Source organism: Macadamia integrifolia, chromosome 8, assembly GCF_013358625.1.
Source record: "Macadamia integrifolia cultivar HAES 741 chromosome 8, SCU_Mint_v3, whole genome shotgun sequence".
Taxonomy (NCBI): domain Eukaryota; kingdom Viridiplantae; phylum Streptophyta; class Magnoliopsida; order Proteales; family Proteaceae; genus Macadamia; species Macadamia integrifolia.
In genome coordinates, this window is record NC_056564.1 from 27,232,619 (window position 1) to 27,257,209 (window position 24,591).

At 40.8% G+C, this 24,591-nt stretch overlaps 1 protein-coding gene and 1 pseudogene across 1 annotated transcript in view; both read right to left on the reverse strand.

Annotated features, from left to right (window-relative positions):
* Positions 1-24,591, reverse strand: part of LOC122086853 — a 191,273-nt gene that overhangs the window by 80,105 nt on the left and 86,577 nt on the right. Inside the window, 3 exon segments of the mRNA XM_042655792.1 lie at positions 10,439-10,542; positions 11,070-11,261; positions 11,379-12,035. Of these exon segments, the coding sequence (XP_042511726.1) occupies positions 10,439-10,542; positions 11,070-11,261; positions 11,379-12,035 (953 nt within the window).
* Positions 2,740-2,857, reverse strand: LOC122087797 (annotated as a pseudogene).

Consider the following 24,591-nt stretch of genomic DNA (forward strand, 5'->3'; position numbering starts at 1 on the left):
TTTTTTTTTTTTTTTTTTTTTTTGTTGCTCTCTCTTTCTCTTGCTCTCTCTTTAGTTCTAGTTCTTCTTTATCTTTGCTTTAATCACTTTTGTAATAGTTTTTTTTTTTTATTTCAATTAATGCAAGCACTCATTTATTTTTATTCAGCCCTTTTATGTTTATGATTTATGCAATTGAGTTGTAATTTTTTAAGTTATAGTTCTAGGCTTAGACCTAGGTGACAAGATCACGAGCCGTGGAGCAATTTTTATTTTCAAGTTCAAGCATTGATTCAAGTAAGTAGGCTCCTTCAGTAATCTTCTCTCCCCCCTCTCATTCCCTCTTCTGACTACCCTTTCTTTCTTAATTTAGGATTTTTATTTTCAGTCGTTACATTATTGCTATCCCTCTCCCCCAAGGTTCATGGCTAGTGTATGTGTTGGATTTGCCCCTCCTAGCCATAGAACCATCAATTTATTGCTTTTATTTTAATTGTCTCCCTTTCCCTAAAGCCAAGTAGAGTAACCCTTGTAAGAGTGACTCTCTGGTCAAGTAGGGAAGCTCATATTATGATGCATCCCTCGGGCTAAGTAGAGAAACCTACTTGTGAGTCTCTCTCTAGCTTTATCCCCTTTCTTTTACTTTATTTTTATTTCAGTATTTTTTTTCTTTTATTTATTTATTTATTTATTTATTTTAATTGCGTGGGTTGTTTATTTTCAGTTATTTATTTATTTAATTTTAATTGCGTGGCTTGCGTTTTCAAATTCTTAGATGACGAATGGTTAGGACGTTATTTTAGATACATATGTTTAGGACGGTAATTAGAGTTAGATCACAATCATTAATCGGTTCACTTTCGCATTATTAAAAGAAATAAAAAAATAAAGTGGCTACTCTCCCTGTGTTCGACCCGTAGCTACACTGATCCGTACGCTTGCGGTTACATTTTAAATCTCAAACACTTCACCAAATTTCTCATTCCTCACCAGTTCAGTACCTTCTTATGCAAGCTGGGAATGTATGACATCGATTCTCCAGCTTGAGGGGGAGTGTTAGAATGTGTATTAGGGGTACATTAGGAATGTTTTTTATGTTAAGTTGTCCTTATATGTAATTTCCCTTATTTTCCTTGTTTCTCTTTCACCTCCTTAAGGGAGGAATATGTAATTCTCTAAATTGATATTTGGATCTAATATGGGTGAGATGAGTTATTACTCATTCACGATTTTGCTCCCACTGTATCCTCTTTTTCTCTCATCTTCTCTCCTTCTTCCTTCCTCTCTTCCATCTTCTTCTTCCCTCATCTCTTACCTTGGTACTACTTCTAGTTGGTAGTGGCCATAGTCCCATCTTTGCTCTGGTCAGCCACTTTTCTTGCAACCATGGGCCCGCCAAGAGATGGGAACTCAATGATCCTAGTTCGGGCACCCTCCACCAGAGCCTGCGGTAAGCTGACCAAGGGTAGAGGTTGTGGAAGCTTAGCCGATCTTCAGTTGTTTAATATTCGCCCATTCCTTTGAGAACAGGCTGAAGTCAAAGTCCGGATGAGCCTTTCTACCTCCCTTCGCAAGGTCAGCAGCCTAAGTAGATAACATTCACCTCCTGCCTTGGCTTTCTCCCTCTGAAAGTCTCTGGTGTCTTTGTACTTTGTGACCGCGTTGAGAACCTCACGCTCGGCCTGTGTGATGGTCATGTTCACCCGCTCCTTAAGCCTCGCATTTTCGTTTTCCCAGAGCAACACCTACTTTTCAAGGTATCTATATCGTTCGTCACCTTAAGGAGCTCAACGTTCCTCCCCTTCAGCTCCTCCTCTGCGGTTAAGGCCCTGGTCATAGCCACGAGTGAAGCCTTCTCAATATCCTTCATGGTGGCCATGAACCCATCGTACTTGGTACTCTTGGTCACGATCAAGACGTCAGAAGCCTCCTCCTTCCTCATAAATCTACAACTCCCCCTTAACCTCTTCACTACATCGCTAACATTCTCGTACTTCTTATAATCCTTGCCCATGCAATAGTACTCCTTATCCTAGACAAGAAGCTCACCCATCATAAAAAAAGAAAGAGAAACAATTAACCATAAAAAAAGGAAGGGAAGGAATACAATGTACACCTGAGCGCAAGAAGATAACCCACCCAAGCTAAAAGTGAGTAACCCTTTGCCAGGAGAGAACTAAACTTCTTTCCCGAAAAGGTCGCCTTATCCTTCGGAAGAACCCCTTCAGTCAACATAGCACGGGCTATGCTCGCATCATCGTACAATGACTACCCACAAGAAACACCATAATTAGGAAGATAAGGGTCTCCTTCCCCTTCACCTGTTTACTAGGACCCCTTGGTCCTTGCCACCTCACTTCGGGGGCGACTCAATTGTAACCTCGTCTGTAGACTCCGTGGGGGTAGATGTGCTTCTGGTCTCAGCAGCCACAACGGGCCAATGGAGTAGAAATCCCCTCAGAAGGTGTGGCGTCTTTTCTCTTCTTCATGCCAAAGCCATCCCCTCTGCACTTATGCTTCCTTGAAATAAGAGGAATTGTAACACCCTAATCTAATATTTATACCCCTACTTATGGACAAGCAAGAAGAAAGAACAGAGAAAGCCAATGCTGGCATGGTTGGCAGCTCTAGAGTGCCAAGAAGGCAGAAGTGACCCCACCTACTCCTGTTCAACCTGCCAACATCATTGGGGAACTCATCAGGTGGTGTGGACAAAGAGGTAAGTTTAATTACAAGACTAAGTATAGTAGGAAAAAAAAAAAGGTGCGACATGAGGACTTACTAGGGGGTCACCCATCCTAATACTACTCTCACCCAAGCACGCTTAACTACGGAGTTTTATGGGATTTGGTGCATTAGTGCTGGTAAGATCGCACCCAAACTAGTAGGTCCAAAACCGGCCAACCAATTTTGCCTAATAGAATGTAATTTTTGGGTTTTTACACTGTGGAGCCCACCTCTGCTGTGCAAAATTCCCATTATACCCTTATAGGAAGAGCTTTAAATGAGGCATGAAATGCATACTTTATAATAATAAATAAATGGGAGGAAATGAATTTATAAACTACTAGGCATTATAGTAATTAATATGGAAATAAAAGAGGGCAGCAGCCAAACAGGCCTTAGTTATTAACTTAAGAGAGCAGCCAAACAAACCTTAGTTATAATGAGTTGAGAGGGCAGCCAGAAAGACCTTAGAAATAATTTAAGAGGGTCACCAAATAGACCCTTGGGGCTGCCTTATATATAAGGGATAATGGGCTGAGATTTCATAAAAATCGTGGCTGCTGTAACAGTAAGGAGAAAAAGAAAGGAGAAGAAGAAGGAAAGAGAAGGAAGAAGAGGAAGAAAGAGAAGTAAGGAGGGAACTCACTCACCTCAGGCTGCTCCTAGATCAACTCTGCACCCAGGTAAGTGAACTTCCTACTGCAGCAGGGTTAATTAGGTAATTTCATGTAGATTGGGCAGCTAGGGTTAGACCCAATTGTTTACTGCCAAGGAATCCCTATGAGTAGAATAGTTGCCCAGTAAAGAAAGCTCTAATTTCTATGGGCTATTGGGGACCCAACTGGTAATAAACCCTATCCCTGCTAAACCCTAGAACATAGGACTACTTTTTCAGTAGGGATTATGCAATAAGGGCTGGAATAGGGTTGATTTGGTGGAAATTCTGCCAAAACCCTAGGAACATAATTTTATTCAAGCTGAAATTTTGCAATAGGGGCTGAATTAATTAGGTTAGGTTAGTACTTATAAATGTTCATCTCAAATTGATGGCCAAGGCATGAGAAATACCTAATTCTGCAGATCTCTTTAAATTCCTAAACTATTCCTGTAGAATTGGACTATATCAGTTTTGAGTGTAATAAATTGAAACCCAAAATTGGGTCAACTTGGTATTTGACCTTTTCCTTACTGACCTAAGATAAGTATTGGAAATTCAGAATGAAAAATTGATGCAATTCGGGCACTACAACAACCATGCTACAGAGTATGGAAAGGTAGAATCAGATTCTGCAGAATAAAAGGAGGAACCGACAGGTCCCGACCGGCCAACCGATTTTGACCAGGTAACCCACTGATTAGGGTTCCCAAAGCCAGATGGGCTGTGTAACAGGTTACTAGACCTTTAGACATAAGTTTGAATTTGTATACATAAGAATTAATGAGAAACATAACCCAAGACTGTAGGGTCCAATGTTTAGAATTTCATATGACCTCGAGGACTATAGGTATGGATGAAGCCCCTTCATCCAATGAGGATCTATTATTGATTCTCTATATCTAATTCTACCATAGAAAAGGTTTAAGAAATCAATGAATCAATATGTATATAGGAAGGAACAGACAAAGACCTCTCTAGGTTGGGTATGAGAATGCTATTCTTAAAGCAAGTGGATAAAATGTAGGAATTTGTGATGTACCTAATGATTTAATTATCTGTTGAATAGGGAACATAAGTGACTGTGTGATAATTTTCTTGAATCCAAGAAGTGAACTTGCAAAAATTGAATACCAAGGTGAGTGGGTTCCCTTCTCAACCCCCCATTCTTTTGGTGTGTTTGTTTAATCTTGTTTATGCATTAAATTTCTTGTGTATGTGCATTTACCTTTACCTGCATTTATTCTTTGATGGTACTATTGCAATGGAATGGAAATGAGAAAGGTAAGACATGTGAGATGGGTCACGTGCAGGTGCCCATGTTTGTATGTGTGATTGCAATGATTGCATGTGCATCATTTAGAATGCTGGGTTAGGTATCACAACCCCAAGTGCTACACCCCTTGTCCGTAGGGGGTTAGGTACGGACTAATCCTGAATTATGTGGCTTCCTGATCAGCAGTGCACTTGTGATGAGATGTGTGGTATCAGTTATGGATGTGAGACAGGATACAACGTATTGTATGCCTGTGAACATATTTACGATACGGGGTTAGCCGGTGTGGCCCGGGACTATACCGGCACTGGCTGGCTCCTTCCTACAGCGTAGCTTGTATACCTGAGGCCCAACGTATAGGGTAGGGTATGCCACCTACGTTGGTAGCATTTATACCCATAGGTGATGAGACCTAGTAATGAATTATGAATTTTGTATAGTTAATTAAATAGACTCATGAGCATCATTCTCAATGTGTGGAGCATGCATGAGCATCATTCTCTATGTGTGGAGCATGCATTGCTTATGGATGTGTGTGCTTGTTCTCCCCCACCCCTCACTGAGCATTACCAGTCCTCACCCCCTTTCCTTTGATCCTATGATGATGAAGGCGGTATTCTGCTGACTCCCAACATTGATTATGAGACAATGGCCATGGATCACATGGCCCATATTCCAGAAGATGAACTCGATCACGGACCCGCATGTGAATGTGACAACTGCGCCTAAGGAGGCCAGTTCTTCTGAGGAGTATGATGGACTATTCCTATATCTTTTTGTGTATATATTCCTATTGATGCATACTCTGATCTATATAGTCTACTACTAAGATACTGTAAACTGTGAATATTCTCTTTTTGTAAGGTATGTAACTCTCATCTGAATAATTGTCAATAAATCTTATCACTTAGTTGGCACTGGAGCTTATGTAAGATATATTTTTTTTTGTTGGACTGTGCATATGTATAAACTCTGATCTTTCGTAGTGTAATTGTGGTGTTATAATCTGCCCTAGTCTAGATCCTGGAGAAACAGGCAGACTGGATACGGTGAGATGTCCAGTGCCACATGCCTTAGCCTATTGGAGGCAGGGTGTGACAGGAATGTTATCATCTAACAACTCAGAACTCTCCCGCCAAGGAGAAAGGGTCCTACCAAAATCCTCCCTAGAAACTCCCTACTCGGTGGCTTCCCCTTGGTCCTCATGGGTAGGATTGAGAGCTCCCTCCTCTGGTCCCTGCTCAACACCAATCTCATTGAGCACCTTCAGAAGAAAACTACGATCCATGGGAACTGCAAAGAAAAGTAACACTATGAGAAAAATGAACACATCATTACAGATAGACCAAGTAGCAATAAAGCTCACCTGGACTCAGACCATACTTGGCCAACACTTAGTCGTCGAAAAGATCAAAGGAAAGAACCACACGAATGGGCACCTTCAGTTGCCCCAAAGTTCTCTTCTCCTCATCCCTAAGGGCAAGCGCCATGTTAATCTTCCTTAAGTTCACCACCAACCAGACGGTTGGGAAATTGAATGGCACAGAAGCCTTAGCAAAGAAGAACTTGTCCTTCCACTCATGTATCAAGATCAGCAAAAAATCTACGTCCAGGAGAAGCCTATTCAGCGTCTAGAGTAGAACCACCCAGGAAAGGTGGGGTACGCGGATAAGGTGTAGAAGTTCCAAAACAATTTCAAGTTGGGAACCTTCTCAATACGTCTACACCTAATGTAGAAACCGAGCACACACTTCCAAAAGTTTGGGACCAGTTGGCAGTTGGGCAGGAACGATACTGTAATATCGTAAAAGTTGACAAAGAAACTTGTGGATGGGGAAGCAAAGGCCGGCCAAAAGGAGTGATCATAGAAGCAAGCCTCCACGTGATCATAGAAGCAAGCCTCCACTTCCCTACCACTGTTGGCCCTTTCCCCCTCACTAGGAACCCTTAGAACTACTGAGTCGGAATATAGTACTCTCTCTTATACTTCTTTAACTCTTAAGCTAATATTGTAGACACAACTTGACCTACAATAAGCCTAGAAGTGGTATCATTCTTAGGGTTATAACCTAGGGTGATCTTATCGCAAGCCTTTTGAGGTTTAGGAACCTTGGACAACGGGCCTTTTGCCCTTAGAAGGAGGGTTATATTAAGTCAATAAGTCCCCACGTCAGGATCAAAGTGCTCGTCGGAATCCGACGAGGTATACCTAAATACCATTATAAAAGAAGTAGAAAGAGAAAAGAAGAAACTTGCAAAGATAGGGAAAGAAAACTTACTGATTCAAGTCGAGGATAGAGACTTGAATCACGATGGCAGAAAATACCAGAAGCAATGGAAGACAATAGCAAAATGAGATGTGAAAACTAAGCGGTAAAAACCCCTTTTAAACCAAACCCGCCACACAAATATAACAGGGAAAACACAAAGAAGCTACAACAGATCTCCACCGTCAAACGAGGGAGACCATTGATGGCTGAGATGAGGAAAACTCATCGATCAAAGGAATAACCCTCTTAACCTCGACTAACATACGGATCTCCACCTCATCCTCTAATGAGATGGAATCCCCTCTCAGATACAGCTGGATATCATGATATTCTAGGAGACTAATGATGATAACCGTTGATGTGACAACACATATCAAGATATGACATAAGTCCATTTAAGAGTCTTGGAACTCGTACATGGGATAACATGGTTTAAAGTATCTCCGATACCGATACGATACCCTCCGATACATATCTTAAATTTAGCCGACCGATATGATACACACCGATACGATACAATGAATTTTTAAAATCTTTTCGTATCGATATATATCCTACGATACATACCAATATGCACCGATATATCATCGATACACACTAATACAATACGATATGCACTGATACTCTATGGAAAATATAAAATCGAGGTGAAATGTACATTTCGATATGTATCGATTGGTACGTATCGGAGAGTATCAGTATATATCGATCGGTACGTATCAGTCGGTACATATTGTTGAGTATCGGTATCTATCGGTGAGTATCGGTATGTATCGATCGGTACGTATCGATGAATATCAGTACGTATCGGTATGTACCGATACAGTGCACTACGGTCATATAATGACCAAGATGGGTAATTTTTCAGAAAAAACACGATTTTTTGAGGGTTTTTGTTCCAAAGTTGCTGCCAGTCACATTTCTCTCTAACTAAAGTGGAATCAAAGTTGGGAACAAGGATTTTACATTTATGGGACAACTACAAACCTTGAATTCTTAATGCAATACCCTCACTTTAGTGTTTATGTATAATACATGTTATTAATAGATTTTTTTAACAATTTTTTATGCAAAAGTGTTTAAAAAAGTGTTTCCTATACATTTATGTGTATCTTTAGCGTATCTCCGATACGGTACGATACCCTCCGATACGTATCTTAATTTTGGCCGACCGATACGGCGACCGATACCGATACTGATACTTTAATCCTTATATGGGAATAAGCGACCAAAGGCGAGTAATGATGTTCACGACGATATACACTCGTTTTACTCCCCCAACTTCCTCTTCTAGGAACATACAGGAGTGGGGGGCAACTAATATATCGTTATTACACCAACCAATGGCATCCAAGGTCAATACTTAATACCCCGAGCACATATTTGTTATCCTAGGACCAACTAACATAAACCTCAACCTGTATTAGGGGGGATACCCCTGACCAGGCATGGCCATCCCTCATGACGCAGACAAGAAGCCAAGAACCCTCGTATTTAATGACGGTTCATACTAACCTGATGCCCTATCATGTAATCAACATCTATCGTCCACGTGTCACCCAGATCCATTACCTAATCATGGGATAGTGACATCCATAATCGTTTCTAAACTCAACTAAGATTAGCAAACCTGACCAGGGTTAGGTTAGGAAATTACCCTATCTCAGAGTAACCATGGTTGAGTCAACCGTTACAACGATGGTTAGCCGTTATGAGATCCGCCACCTCAACTCAGATAGTAATCGGCCCGCCAATGGCTCCCGAGTCTACATCAGTAGGGAAAGCAACCAACCAGCCAATGGGAAGAGCCACCAACCACTATATAAAGAAGACTTAATAGATTTTACGGTAAGACCATAAGACACTCAAAATACTCAACTCTGCCTACTCTTCCTCCCATTTCTATCAGAAAAATGACTTAGGCATCGAAGCCTCATTCTCGGGGTCACCCTCCAGGCAAGTTTTTCATTTGTGATCTAGAAGTCCTAACTGAGCAGGAAACTGCAGCAACAAGTTCTAAGATTTAAAAGGTTCATGTTCCTATTAGTTTGGGTCCTCCGTGAAAAGTGTCTTCCCTAGGACAGAGCCAATGATGGTTAGCCCATCTTCACACCAATAGTGGAGGGGAGGCCAGGGAGAGAAATCCAGAGCGTGATAAAGTTGAGATCAACGCGGTGGAGTAGCATGTGACTGCCCTATTGCTTTTGAACAATGGGTTTCTGGACGACATGCCAAGGCCCTACCTCTAAACTATGTTGCTTGTCTTCTTGCTTAGTGAATTTGAAGATGAAGAACCTGTTGTCAAGGAGGTATCTTCCAAGGACCAATGAATATTCCATTAATAACAGAGAGAGATTGGCAATGTTGAAGGGTAGACGACTGTCGACAAAATGGCCAATTAAGGAACTCTGACACTTGCAAGCTTCACCATCATGTAAGCTTGATGGGCATAGGGAAACTTTAGATTTACCAAAAATGGAGGGGGCGGCAACCATAGAGAGGGGCCCTCACTAGCAGATGAGCTTGAATGCCCGAAGAGGGAGGTCCAAGCCACTTCTCTCCAAGGGGACGAAGAGATAAGGTTAAGAACTTTTTGGGTTAATGAGCTGGGTATAACAGGGAGGAACCACAATCGTGACTGGGTAGCCTTGGAGGTGATGGTACCACCCCAGGGCTGCCAACCATGATTCCAAAGCGGGGCGACAGTTTCTTTATGGGAATCTCAGGAAATAGCTCAGGAGCTAATCAAGAGTGGGGAACATTGGACTTCTTTTTATAAGTCGAGAAATGGGTGATGAATGATCCACAACAAAATGAATTGGCCAACCCAAACAAAGGCAGGTACACGAAGATCAAAAGAAAAGGAACAACAAAAGATATGTGAAGGAAATCCATTTAGTCCTCATAATAAAAGAAGGTACCCTGGATCTTCTTATGGGTTAAGGATGGTTCTTTTATTTTATCTTTTCCCCTTTTTGTTTGATAAGTCAAGAATTTATTGACAACAAGAAAAAGGAAGGGCCCTGAAAACTGAATGAGGCCTAGGAAAATCAAACAAAAAAGAAATTGCATCAACATAAGGAGGCATGCCACAACCCCACCACCCACCCCCAGTATCAGGAAATAGTAGAGGCCCACTAGGAACTATCTAGGCTTGTTTGATCATCACAGGAGTGGGAACAGGAACAGCATGTTTTTGTCCTCTTCTTCTTGTTCATTTTCTTATGGTGGAAGAGAATTTATATCACCTAGCATCGACCTCTCACACCCAAATTAAATCCTTCCAATATTAGTAAGACAACTTAAATGATCAAATCAAGCAATGCAATGAATGCATATTATGCATTTTACTCAGTATTTTGGCAAGTCATAACTAAATGAGGTATAACAAGCTTTAAAATTGGAATTAAAGCAGTTCATAGGAATTGAAAGCAGCAATTCAGAAAGCATATTGAAATATCTCATACAGTTTCAATTAAAGTGAAGGATTAGGAGTTTCAACAATGAAAACATAAGTAAAGAGAAAGTAACCTGCAGAATGCATCCAACTGTACATGCAAAAGTTTGTTAGAAAGTGTCAATAATTCCCCAACATCTTTTGATGTATTGTAAAATGTAAGTTCTGGACCAATAGCCTGCAAAAAAAAAAAAAGTAGAATACTGTTAAACAATGAATGACAACTGGCAACATAAGAAAGATAAAAATGCTGAAAGCATCAATATTTTATAACTTTAAAATCTTGGTAATGGTTGTTGAAAATAGAATACCAATTATAATGACGTTTCAGGGGTGCACTTTGGGTTCACCTATGTTCATCATTCTTTATCTTCCAATTTTTACAACCATTTATTTTCTTACACGCATTTTTTGACTGCTTATATATTTGCACAGGTTTTTAAAGGTCAATATGCTAAACAACTATCAACAATATAGCATGTGGTACATTACATAGCAACTTAACATTCATAGCAGTGCTGAGCTCATTCTAGTTTGGACAAAAATTTTTGATCAAATTTCATTCTTTTAAAGACAATGCATGAGCATGCCACTTGCATGACTTCATGTAAAAATAAAATAATGCTGCATTCAAGCAGAAGTACAATCCAACTCATTAATTATTTCATTATCTGCAAATCCACTAAAAGAAAGACAGTACTTGACCTGCAACTCAATGGTTAACCCTGTAGAGTCATCAGCTGAAATATTTTTTGTTGCCACACTGTTAGTCCTTTCCTCTGAAGAGTTACAGGGAGTAACATCATTCAGACTCTCCAAGAAGACGTGGTCATCTTCAGAAGCTGAATAACTACTGTTAGCCCCCAAGACAATACAAGAATCCAAATACTGCCCATTCTGCACCAAAAGGAAGCAAGCAGATCATTGACTAAGTTCTTTGCCACTGATAATTTTAATATTTAATCAAGAAAAGCTAGAGAAAATGAAAACACCAGCATTTGGGGAACAGTGTACCTTAATATAGACATTTTTAAATTGCAATCTTTTTCCATCTCCCACATAGATTATTGCTTCTGTGCTAGGACTAGAGAGATTGAAACCACGCCTGTTCTTTAAATATAAATTTCCACCTTTACCATTATAAATAAAATGGTCAAATCTTTCATCATCAACGATAAGAGGTCTTTGAGGTGAGAGTGAGAAATCCAAAGATGGCTGATTATAAGTTGCTTGATCCAAAATAATTGCATCAACCATATTTAGAGGGTTCTCATCTTCTTGATTTGAGAGCATACTGCGAACTGCTGGTACAAAGAACTCAACAACAGCAAGTAGAAAATCAAGTGCAACTAACAATTGTGGCCTTTGAATGCATAAGGATACAGCACATGTTAACTGGCTAAACTTAGCATCAAGAATAAGCATCGCAGGTACTGGGTTTACTATGTTTTCTTTCAAGCCATTTTTATCTGCATAGACCAGTTGTTCATTACCATCACTAGTGACATAGTGAAGCGGACTATACCCAATACTCTTGGGTTTTGTTATTGCCAGTCTAAATTCTTTCTCATTTCCCTCGCGATCATCAATGACAGTGAAACCCTTAAGTGTTGCTGAAAGAAAGCCCTCGCCAAGAGTATTGGACTTATAAAGAAGCCATGCACCACTCACCTGCTACCAAGAAGATAGTAATAAACTAGAATGCCAAACATCCACACAGGAAAATATTTGACAACAGAATTCCAAATAAAATGATAAGCAGACATCTTCCTTAAAAGTTTCAAAACCTATTTCATGATTCTCATCAGCAATGGAAAAAAACAAAAGTATTGGCAGCACTCTTGATTAAATATTTTCCCAAACCCTCCCCCCATAGGTGGAAATAAACAAAAATAAAATAGACCAGTGCTCGTAGCACACTTTATGGACAGGGAGAACATGAGGGGTAAGTGTATCGCAGAGGACGTCAGAGATATATCCACCTCATTAAGAAAGCTGGAGTTTACTGCGTCAAGCAAGAATTTTCATTTACTTGAAGGATGTGTACTTTCTCTAGCTGGGTTTCTAGCCAATATTTCCATTTTTCAAGGCATTAATCAATGGTCTCTTGATTCTATGACTAAATACAAATGTAGTATAAAATTCTAAATAAACATGTCATAGGAAAAATTAGACCATTAAATGTGGCCCAAAACAATGAATCCAACGCAAAAAGAAAAAGAAAAAGAAAAGGATTTCAATTTGGGATTAAAACGGCTCTTAAATTGACATTTAAAGTGGTTTAACTTAAAATCCAAAAACCACCATAATTCAAACAAGTCCTTAAGTTACTGTTCAAATAAAAGATAAACAAATAGGCCATTAGGACCCTTGTCTTATAAGCTACAAACATACAGACTTCTTCGTTTTTTTTTCACCTCACCTTCCCGGTCAACGCCAGTCAATGCTAATCAAACCATGACTGAAGAGATTTTTTTTCCGATGGGTTGACTGAAAACCCAAATGGCTAAATTTTTCGGGTCAATGGGTCGGGTATCTAGGCTGATCAACCCGATCGGTTCAGTTAAGACCTGATTTGGTAGAACTGGTTCATCATCATCATCATCATCATCATCATCATTATTATTATTATTATTTTACCCATGCTACACTACCAATGCCAAATCTCAAAACGACCAAGTATAGGATCGGTCTCAACCAATGTTGATTCGGATCATTGGATCCAACCAATCAATATTTAGAACATAAGTGTTCAACATTACGGTGCTATCCAAGTCAAACTAAATTTCTGGTTCAGAAAAAGATTCTGAAAAGAAACTTTCATCATTTACTTTATTATTTAATAATAAAAAATATTTAAAAAAAAAATTTAACACTTTATATCAAAACTCAGCTTCTTTAAAAGTAAGGAAACATATTTCGGAGAAAAAGCGAACCGAATCCTAGTCAATAGAATTGCCAGTTGTATTCAAACTTCTATTATGAAAGAAAACGAGTCATACAAGGATTCTATATATATGTACTTAATAACTTACATTAAGGAAAGGAATCGGAGAGGGAATATTCCCTTCTCCTTCTTCCCCAAAGTAACGAAAACAAAGTAAATATGAGTTTCAAAAGAAACCCAAAAGTGCAGTGGCTGTTCCCAGCTACTGCCACCTCCCAACTGCCTGATGAACTATGACCCAAGTCCAATGCTCACAATGCCAGCGCCAAAACACCAAACCATTACCAAGAATAATGAAAATCCTTGTTGGTTCAGTTCGGATTTGTTAGGGTCAAGTGCCTTGGTGCTTGAATTTGAAAAAGTGATTTCCAAAATTAGAAACCAAAGCCACCTTTGCACCGATTTCCAAAGAAAAAAAAAGTATCATTCCCCTTTAAATATTCCAAACCCCTTTCCAAAAGGTAAACTTAAAAAAAAAAAAAAAAAAAAAAAAAAAAAAAACAATATTTCCATTATATCGATCCTTATCCTGTGTGGTCAACTCTGATGCCAATTGTTAGAACCTATGGAATCGAATTCGAAACCGTAGTTGAGGAAACCACATAGAGAAACAAGAACATGAATCTAATAAAAACATGGAGGATCGATTCATACCTTGCACCTAGTATGTTGAAGATGATCGACACTGTTCTTCACAATTTCCCTCTCTTGGCTATGGATCTTCTACAGCCCCTTAGACCTCCTTGGTTCTCTCACTTTAGTGGTAAGTGAGGAAGAGTGAATAATGGTTGTAGCTTGTAAGGACCCAAAACCGAGTATTTATAATATTGTTATGCACCCAAAACCTTAAACCACAATGGGTTGGGCCAGCATATCCCTAGACCTGAGAGTGGACCAAACCGGTTCATGCAACTTGACTCTCACCCATTTAATCTACTACAACAACACATCTTAGCCTTATCCCAACTAAATGAGGTCAGCCACATGGATCCATAAGTATATATATATATATATATAAAGAATTTGGGACATCCTACTCATAAATCGGTAACCTGGATCTTAGCCCTCCACGTAGCTCTGTTAGATGCCATACTTGGGTGAAGACTTAACTTTTGCATGTCTCTCCTTACAAACTCATCAAATGGTCATTTTTTGCCTACTCCTAGCCCTATTAGCTCCATCCATCTGCATCTGACACTCCTCCATATTAGGGCATCCAAAGGCCTCCTTTGGACATGCCCTAACCATCGTAGCCGACATTCTCTGAGCTTATCCTGAATTGGGGCAATTCCTAAATCAGTTTTAACCTAGTTATATCTTATTCTATCTCTCAGGATTTTTCCACACATCCATCTCAACATCCTCATCTCAGCCACACTCAACTTATCTACGTTACGCTTCTTGACTGCCCAACATTCTACAAGCTGGTCTAATGACTGTTCTATAAAATTTTCCCCTAAGCCTTAGAGGAATCCGTCAATCACATAACACTCCAGACACCCCTCTCCATTTCATCCATCCTACTTTAATTCTGTGTGAAACATCATCATCAATCTCACCTTCCTTGTTTAAGATAGAGCCCAGATATCTGAAGCAATCACTTTGCGGGATCTCTCTCCCCTCAATTTTCACTCCCTCGCTATCAATCCTCACTCGACTAAAGTTACACATCATATATTCCGTCTTCGTTCTACTTATCTTAAGACCTCGCGATTTTAAAATATATCTCCATAGTTCCAACTTATCGTAAATCTCTGTCACATTTTTACCAACGAGAACAATATCGTCAGCAAAAAGCATACACCACGAGACCAAGCTCTTCCATAATTTAATTGGAACCTCATCCGGACCTGGAGTCCTCCCTACTTTCATCTTTCTTAGGGCTTCAATAACCACGGACACTCTTATCTTGCGTACATACCTATGATTCCTATTGTCAAGTAGGGTACTCACACCCATTTAATCAACCCGAATAATTAATTAAGCCCATAAATCCATCAAGGCTTTCCTTGAATTTTGTGCCAAAATATGACCATTTAACCACCGAAATGGTCTCAGTCTGCTGAATTTAAGATATGTATTGGAGATATGCTAAGCTATGCTAAAGATCAAGGATTAAAGTATTAGTATCGGTCGCCATATCAGTCAGCTAAAAATTTAAGATACGTATCGGAGATACTAAACCATGGCCTAGTTGAAACCAAAATCTTGAACTCTGGTTGCATGTTGAGGTCTTTAATCTTCTATAATAAAGGAATAGAAGAATTAGTGATAATACCATTAACCCAATCCAAGGATATGTCAGGGTGTTGGATGAATAAATAAATTTATTATATGTTCCCATGTTTTTTTTTTTGGATGAATAAATAAATTTATTACCAAAGCACAGAAGAAATACAAGGGAAAAAAAGAGGGGGGAGGAGGCTTAAGCCAACAAGGAAAGGCCAACCCTAGAGGGAGCAAAACAATACATCATCAAAGAGCTAAAAGCACCAACAACCAAAGAAGACCAAAAGGGAAACTAGAAGCCAGGGGAGGGGAGGGGGGGGGAACAGCAACCAGGGGAAGGGGAAGAGGGGAGGCAGCGGAAAGAGAAGGGTGGCTCAAGTAAAGGGGATGTTGTCAATGAAAAGGTTCCAAGAGGCAATGATATGTCTGTTTCTAAGGGAGTTTGGGACGGGGTGGGTGAGGATGGATAGGATTTTGGAGGAAACATCAAAGAAGATGGCTGTCCAAATCATGTCCGGAGAGCGGGAGTTGGATGAACATCTATGGATGTTGCGCTCCATCCAAAGGTGGTTGATGGTTGCAGAGAAGGCAAGCTTTCCAATGGTATCACAAATGGAGGAGCCTGCAAATGTCATATCGATCCAAATCTATTCCCCATCAAAGGAGAATAGGCCTCCTGGAGGGCCAGCAATGAGAGAGGACAGTTTTCCATATTGAGGAGAGGGAGCAAGAGAAGAAAAGGTGGGAGATATCATCGAAGCCAAGGGGACAGAAGCAACAAGAGGGATTAGCAGGGATGTGATAGTGGATGAGGAAGGTTTGGATTGGGAGGCAGTTGGAGAGACATATCCAAACAGTGAAGCTGTGGCGGGGAATGTGACCCTTAAACCAGACAAGATTTCGCCAAGGAACAACAGGGCCAAAAGATCTCACAAATGACCAAACAGAGGCAGAAGAGAATAACCCATTGGAAGAAGGAAGCCAAATGCATTTGTCTTCCCTACCTCTATGTGTTAGAGATATTAGTTATGTTGCTCTAGGATAGTTTAGTAACTTGTCATGTTATGTTTTATTTTTTCCCCTTTTTCCTCCTTAGGGAGGTATGTGTAATTTCCAGTAAATATTTTAGTGAAGTAATATATTTGGTGAGTGATATTTTACTCACAAGATACCATTACAACATACCATCGCCTCCTCTCCTTCTCCCTCCTATACTTCTTCTACAACTCTCATCTCATTGTTCTTTCCCATCCACATATTCTAACTTGTTATCAAAGCATATAAGGTTGGTTTGAGAGTCAAGCTACTAGTCTCCCCCCTTCTTCTCTTCTCTTTGGGACCCTAGGTTACAAAGGGGTTCTAAGGAAAGGGACTTTATGTGAGAAGATTGAAGAAACCTTGAGAGAGACATGCAAGGAGACCATAGAGACACCAAGGGGAGTTTTCCTTTCAAGAAAGAGGCACTTGAAGGTTGCAATAAGCAAAACCAGGTCTAGGTAAGCTCACCACCAGCCCTGGATCATTTTTTCACTCTCTCTTTCATCTGGTCAGCTTTTGAGCTGAAACCAGGTTCATTTGGGTCACCCTAGGGTGTATTATCACCCCTCTTGGTCTCGCTACAAGCCTCCTTGAGTTGTGGCTGCACAACTCAACTCTTTGCTACACACAGGGTACCGCTAGCCCTTTTTTTGGCTTTTTTGCCTCTAAAATGTGGCTTGTGATGCTTTCGATTGCTATCTATTTGTAAGGTATAATGTTTAGGGCTATTGTGCTCCTATGTTATGATCCTACACCTTAAAGAAGGTAGATGGTGTGAATTTCTGTGAAGTATATGTTTGGTTTGGTTGTTAGAAATTTTTTCTGGTTTAGGGAAAGAAAACTTGGGCAAAGTATGTACTTCCCACCTTGTGTGTGACCCTTCCTCTACAATATGTCTAATGATAGTGGACTTGGGTTCCTCTTTGGAGAGATTTCAGCCAGTCCTTCGAGTGGTTCTACTCATCTTGCCCCTAGTTGGAAGTTAGGATATTTGGGTTAGAGAGGAAGAAGGTGAAGAGAAGAGAGGCAGGGAGAAGGAGAGAAGTTGAGAGAAGAGTGATAGAAAGGATCAAAGACGTGAGTGAGTTCTTCTGAAAGAGAGAAAAAAATACCTATAAGGACAACTTAACATAAGACCATTCCTAATGTACCCCTCTTACATCCATTCTAACACTCCCCCTCAAGTTGAAGAATAAATGCCATACATCCCCAGCTTGCATAAGAGGGTACTGAACTGGAGAGGAATGAGTCCTTTGATGAAGATGTCTGCCAATTGATCACCTGTCCTCACAAAGGGTGTGCAGATATTACCGGAATCAATCTTCTCTTAAATGAAATGCCAGTCCACTTCAATGTGCTTTGTTCTATCATGTTGCACTGGGTTGTGAGCAACGCTTATAGCTGCCTTATTGTCACAGTAGAGTCTCATAGGTCCTCTAGTCTCATACCCCAACCCGAGAACCAACTGACGTAGCCAAGTGAATTCACAAACTGTATGAGCCATTGCTCTATACTCAGCCTCTGTAGTGGATCTAGCTACAACTGGTTGTTTCTTACTTCTCCATGTGACCAAGTTACCACCCATGAATGTGCAATAACTAGATGTAGATCTCCTATCAGAAATGGATCCAGCCCAATTAGCATCAGAATGGCCTTATATCCTCAAGTGATTGTTCCTTGCATACAAAAGTCATTTTTCTCGAGAGGACTTCAAGTATCTAAGGATACGGTACAGAACATCCAAGTGCCCACTCTTGGGTGCATGCATAAACCAGCTCACTACTCCCATTGCATAAGAAATGTCTGGGCGAGTCAGACAGATAAATCAACTTCCCCACTAGCCTCTGGTATTTCCTTGCTTCAACAAGGGAAGGGTCACAATCTTCTCCTAGCTTATGATTCCGCTCAATAGGAGAACTTGCCAGTTTACAACCCAGCATTCCTGTTTCTTTCAACAGATCTAGAACAAATTTTCTTTGGCATACATTGATTCCCTTCTTAAACCTTGACACTTCAATACCCAAGAAATATTTCAAGTGTCCTAGATCCTTGATCTCAAACTCATTGGCCAAATAAGCTTTCAGTCTAGATATCTCCTCATTGTCATCTCCCATTACCACAATATCATCAACATACACAATCAATGCTATGATGGTGCCATTACCTCTCTGGGAAAATAATGTGTAGTCTGCTTGACTCTGGGAATATCCATTTTTCAAAATGGCCTGTCTAAACCTCTCAAACCAAGCCTTTGGTGATTGCTTCAGACCATAAAGTGCCTTCTTTAGGAGACACCTTACCATCGGCTGCCGGAAACTTGAAGCCAGGAGGGGGCTACATATACACTTCCTCTTCTAAATCTCTATGGAAGAAGTCATTCTTCACATCTAACTGATATAAGGGTCAATCTCTGTTTCCTGCCACAGATAAAAGGACTCTTATAGAGTTATATTTGGCCACAGGAGCAAAGGTCTCCTGATAATAAATTCCATATAGCTGACTGTACCCTTTGGCCACCAATCTTGCCTTGTACCTCTCAATAGCATCATCTAATCGGTACTTGATCGTATAGACCCATCTGCATCCAACTAAGATTCTCCCCCTAAGAAGGTCAACTAGTTTCCAGGTATAGTTCTTCTCAAGAGCCATCATTTCCTCTGACATGGCTTGTTTCCACTTAGGGTCTGACATAGCCTCAGTAACAGTTTTGGTAATGGAAGCAAAAGAAAGAGTAGCTGTAATAGCAATACCTTTAGGAGAGAGAGCATCATAGGAAACAAACTGGGCTATAGGATTAGGATAAGCTCTCTTACCCTTTTGAACAACAATAGAAAGGTCTAACTCAGAAGGAGAAGAAATGTTACCTGACTGAGGAGAATGAAACTCAGAATGTGGATCCAAAGAGGACTCTTGGCAAGTCTACTTAGTCCTTCTCGTGTACATGATATCAGGTGCCCTCTCTGTACAAGGCCCACCAATATCAACAATATCTATAACGTCAACATCATCCACCTTTTCATGTTTCCCAATACCAAAAGAGAAAGGAGTAAGAAATGGAATAGCATCAGCAGCCTTTTCACTTTCATTTCCATTCTCTCCTAAAAAGGATGTTGATAAGGTGCAAAGTAAACTACAGACTCAAGGAAGGTGACATCTTTGGAAAAAAATGGCCAGCGAGAGGAAGGGAGGTAACACTTATAGCCTTTGGTGGTGGAAGAATACCCAAGGAAGAGGCATTTGAGAGCCTTGGGATCAAGCTTGGTGTAGGAGGATTTATTAACATACACATAACAAACACAACCAAACACTCGGAAAGGGAGAGTGAAAGCAGAAGACTGAGGAGACAAGAGTGCAACTAGGTTTTGAGACCTAAGAATTTTTGTAGGCATATGATTGATGAGGAAAGCTGCAGCAAGAACAACTTCAGACCAAAAGGTTTTATGAATATGCATACCAAATAAAAGACTTCTACCGACTTCTAATAAATGGCGATTTTTCCTCTCAGCTACCCCATTCTGGTGGGGATATCAACACAAGCAAGCTGATGGGCGCATTGTTGCCTCTGTGGCTCCCTCATGTTCTTTCATTTCCAACTATACCTATTCGCCCAACGAGTGCATTTGAATCCTTTGGAACTCTCTCCTCATCAATATATCTCGTTTGCCTCTTCCTCCCAAGTCATTCATTTCTCTTTCTCCCTTCCCTCGGGCTCCCCTCTTTCCTTTTTCTCTGCTGTCTATGCTCTTAATCAGGCCCCTAATAGGCTCCCTTTGTGGTCTGACCTCCTCTCCTTCTCCTCCACCCTCTCCTCTCTTCCCTAGGGGATTGGTGGAGATTTCAATGTGGTTTGGGCCTCTCATGAGAAACTTTATGGAACCCCCATTGACTTTCCATTCTCTGAATCATTTAATAATTGCATTGAGGATATTAAAATGGACAATCTTAGATGGACGGCTCGAAATTCACTTGGCAAAATCGCCAAACTAGTCAGGACCATGTGGCCTACAAGCTCGACTGTCTTCTTGTCAATGAAGCTTGGCTCACTACCTTCCCTACCTCTCATGCCAATTTTAACCATCCAGGTATCTCCGATTATTCCCCCATCTCCCTCTTCGTTCAACCCCATATCTCCTTTGGGCCCAAACATAGTTGTCACGGCGCCAAGGCGAACCAAGGCGGTGGAGGGTTATCTAAGCGCTTAGGCGAGAAGGCGCACGCCTTGAGGCGAACAAGAAGACCAATTGTTATTTTTTATTTTTCCTATTTTCTAACATTATTTAGTAAGCTATATATACCTTGTATCATAAAAAATCAAGATTAAGCAACATCAAGTCATTAAAAATCAACATTTAGCCATATTAAATCACAAAAAATTAACATTAAGTCATATTAAGTTATACAAAATCAAAATTTAGAGAAATCCTCTGGTTCTATAACAAGTTTGACTGGTCAAATGATATTATTTTTACATGAGACTTTTTATATCATTTATAATATAAAACCAGCTTTCCAACAGGTCTAAGATTACTTAAATCTAAGTTGTAATGACAAAGTTATGCTACGGTCAAACTTATTTTTAAGTGCGCAAATGTTAAAATCGTCTGAATGAAAATAATTTTATGGATATCAAAACAAAAAATTATTTTAACGGACTTTTGGTTTTTAGCAATGTTTTAACATGATAAAATTTATAAAATTTTCATAATTGAGAAAAACTCCAGCATTTAAAAGTTGAAAATCGCCCCTATAACCAAAATTCAGTTTTTCTTCCTGGACTGGGGGGTTGACTTTTTATCCTTTTGAAATTTGATTTTTAAACTATTTTTATTAGATTCAAATAGGGGGTATTTGCTTAATTATAAATAATATCTTAAGTAAATGAAATAAAAAGAATTTACTTAAATGATATTTGGCATAAATAAGAGCCAAAACACAAGGCGGTATGCAATGCAATAAGGCGACTGTCGCCTAGGCCCCAGGCAAACTGCCTAGGCGATGCCTTGACAACTCGCCCAAACCCTTCAAGTTCTTCGACATGTGGACCCTTCATGAAGATTCCTTCCTTTGGTTAGAGATACCTGGGCCACCCCCACCCCCATCTCCTCCTCTCCTCTCATTGCCTTTGCCAAAAAGCTTAAATATGTCAAATCGGCCCTCAAAGCCTGGAACTTTGCCACCTTTGGTCATATTTCTGATCAAGTCTCTTCCTGCCAAGATAAGCTCAACCTCATTCAGTCCAAACTCCAACTCGATCCATTCAATTCTTCCCTTGCTGAGAAGGAAAAGCAGGTTACCCTAGATCTCTCTTCCCGCCTTGCCCAAGAAGAATCCTTCCTCCGCCAAAAATCCAAAATCAAATGGCTTGAATTAGGTGACTCCAACGCGGCTTACTTTCACCGCTCTCTCAAAGCCCTTACTAACTCTAACTCCATTCTCAAGCTCATTTCTTGCGCTGGGTTGGAGCTTACCTCCCCCAACGACATCAAAGATGAAGTTGTCTCCTTCTTTGATAATCTCTTCCACCCTCCCCCTAACTCCCTTAATAAATTCATCCCGGATCATCTCCTACCATCCCTTCAAGCCATCCCTTTGGATGATGAGATCTTTGCTGCTATCCTCCATCATAAATCCAATAAAGCTCCTGGCCCCAATGGTTTCAGTATGGGCTTCTTCTCCACTTATTGGCATATCATTCGTGATGATCTCATCCTCGCCAACTGTAATTTTTTCCTCAACCCCTCCCAAATCTCCGGCATCAACCATTCCTTCCTCTACCTCATCCCTAAGAAGGATGGAGCTTAGAGCATATCTGATTTCAGACCCATTTGCCTCTGCAATCTTTACAAGTTTATTACCAAGATCCTTGCCAACAGGATCCAAAAGGTTATTGATTCCCTCGTCAGTCCAAATTAATCTGCTTTCATTGCTGGGAGAAGCATATCGGATAATATCATCCTTTACCATGAGATTGTACTCGGTTTCAATCATAAATCCCACTCGTTAGCGGCCCTTATGAAGATAGACATTCACAAGGCATTTGACTCGATCCGCTGGGATATTATCTCCTTTGTCCTCCTCTATTGGGTCCACGCTTATGCTTCCACCCCCTGCTTCTCCGTCTTCCTCAATAGCAATCCTACGGGGTTTTTCTCCACTGTGGCTGGCATCAGACAAGGATGCCCCCTTTCCACCTTTCTTTTTTTCCAAGCCCTCGAAGTCCTCTCCTGTTCAATCCAATCCTCCACTGACTAACATCTCATCTCCCCCATCCCTAAATGCAAAGCTCTCATGCTTACCCACCTGGATTTTGCTGACGACTTTATGATCTTCTCTAAAGCCGATCCTGACTCCATCTCCAACATCATGGCCTCCCTCTAGCATTTTGAAATCCTTTCTGGTTTGAAAATGAATCTCCTCAAATCTAGTCTTTTCCTCTAGGGAGTCTCGGACTCCCGTCATGCTCATCTCCTTGCCATCTTTGGTTTCTCATCTGGAACCCTCCCCGTCAAATACCTCATCCTTCCTCTCATCTCCTCTCGTCTCTCCCATCACCACTGCTCTCCCATCCTCGACTCCATCAGGAAAAGGCTCCAACTTTGGAAGGGGGGGAAACTCCTCTCCTATGCCGAACGTCTTGTCCTCATCAAGTCTGTCCTCCAATCTCTCTATTGGTTAGGAATTTTTTCCCACCCTGCTTCCACTTCTAAATCCATTGATTCCCTTCTCTGTGCCTTCCTATAGAAAGGAAATGAGACCACTAGATTCCTCCAACCAATGAGTTAGTCGAATGTCTGCCGGCACAAGTCTGAAGGAGGATTGGGTCTCCGTAAAATTAAGGATGTCAACTCTGCTACTATTCTCAAGCTCTTCTGGAAAATCATCTCCAAATAGCAGAGTATATAGGTCACCTGGGTTTACTTTGTTCCCTTTAAAAATGATTCCCCTTGGATTGCACCCCCTCTCCCGATGCTTCCTGGATCTAAATATGCATCCTTAATTCCAGATCCTTAGCCCTCCCTGCATTTTCTTACACTATCGGCAATAGCTCCTCCACCTTGCTCTGGCTCAACCCCTGGCACCCTGTGGTCATCTTTCTCCCTCTTGTTTCCCCTAAAATCATTGCTACTTTTGGATCGACTCATTCTGCCATCGTTGACTCCATCCTCTCCTTCTGGCTAGTCCTCGCTTTCTTCCTCCCCCTATCTAATCTTTGGTCTTCTCTCCCCCCATTCCCCCCAGACACCGAGGATTTCCGAATAACATCAATTGGGCCGCTGCCTCTTTGGCCACTTCTCCTCTACATCTGCCTGGAATTTTACCCGCTCCAGAGATCCTCCTGTTCCTTGTAGAAACATCGTCTAGTTCAAAGGTCACATACCCCGCCACAGCTTCATTGCTTGGCGTGCCCTCTCCTATTGTCTCCCAACAAAGTCCTTCCTTAATTATTATCACATCCAGGTTCCTACCTCCTATTGTTTGTGCTGCCATAGTACCGAAGATGTTGACCATCTTTTCTTCTATTGCCCCTTCTCTGCATCCATCTGGAAAAAGGTCCTTCGCTCTTGTTGGCCCTCCACTCGTCCCATCCTTCCCCTCACTCGTGAATGGATTTGGGTAGACATGACCCATAGTGGCTCCACCATTTGTGACATAGCAGGGAAACTTGCCTTTTGTGCCACCATCGACCACATTTAGATGGAACAAAATCTTCATAGATGGACCCCCAATTCCCATTCCTTAGAAGGGATTTGGAAGGCCATCTACTTTGATGTCTCCTCCAAGCTTAGATCTCTCCGCCATTGTCCAATCCATGATACCCAAAGGAACAAGCTCACTGTTGTTTCCTGGGGTCTTCCTACATCTGTTTATCTCCACTCCCACCCCCCCAAAATGGTTGTCTCCCCTAGTTAATTCTTTTGGGATTCGTTGCCCCCCTTGTAGGTTTGGTTTCCTTTTGCCCCCCCTTTTTTCTCCTTTATATATTCTTCTCTTCGGTAATGAATTATTCAAAAA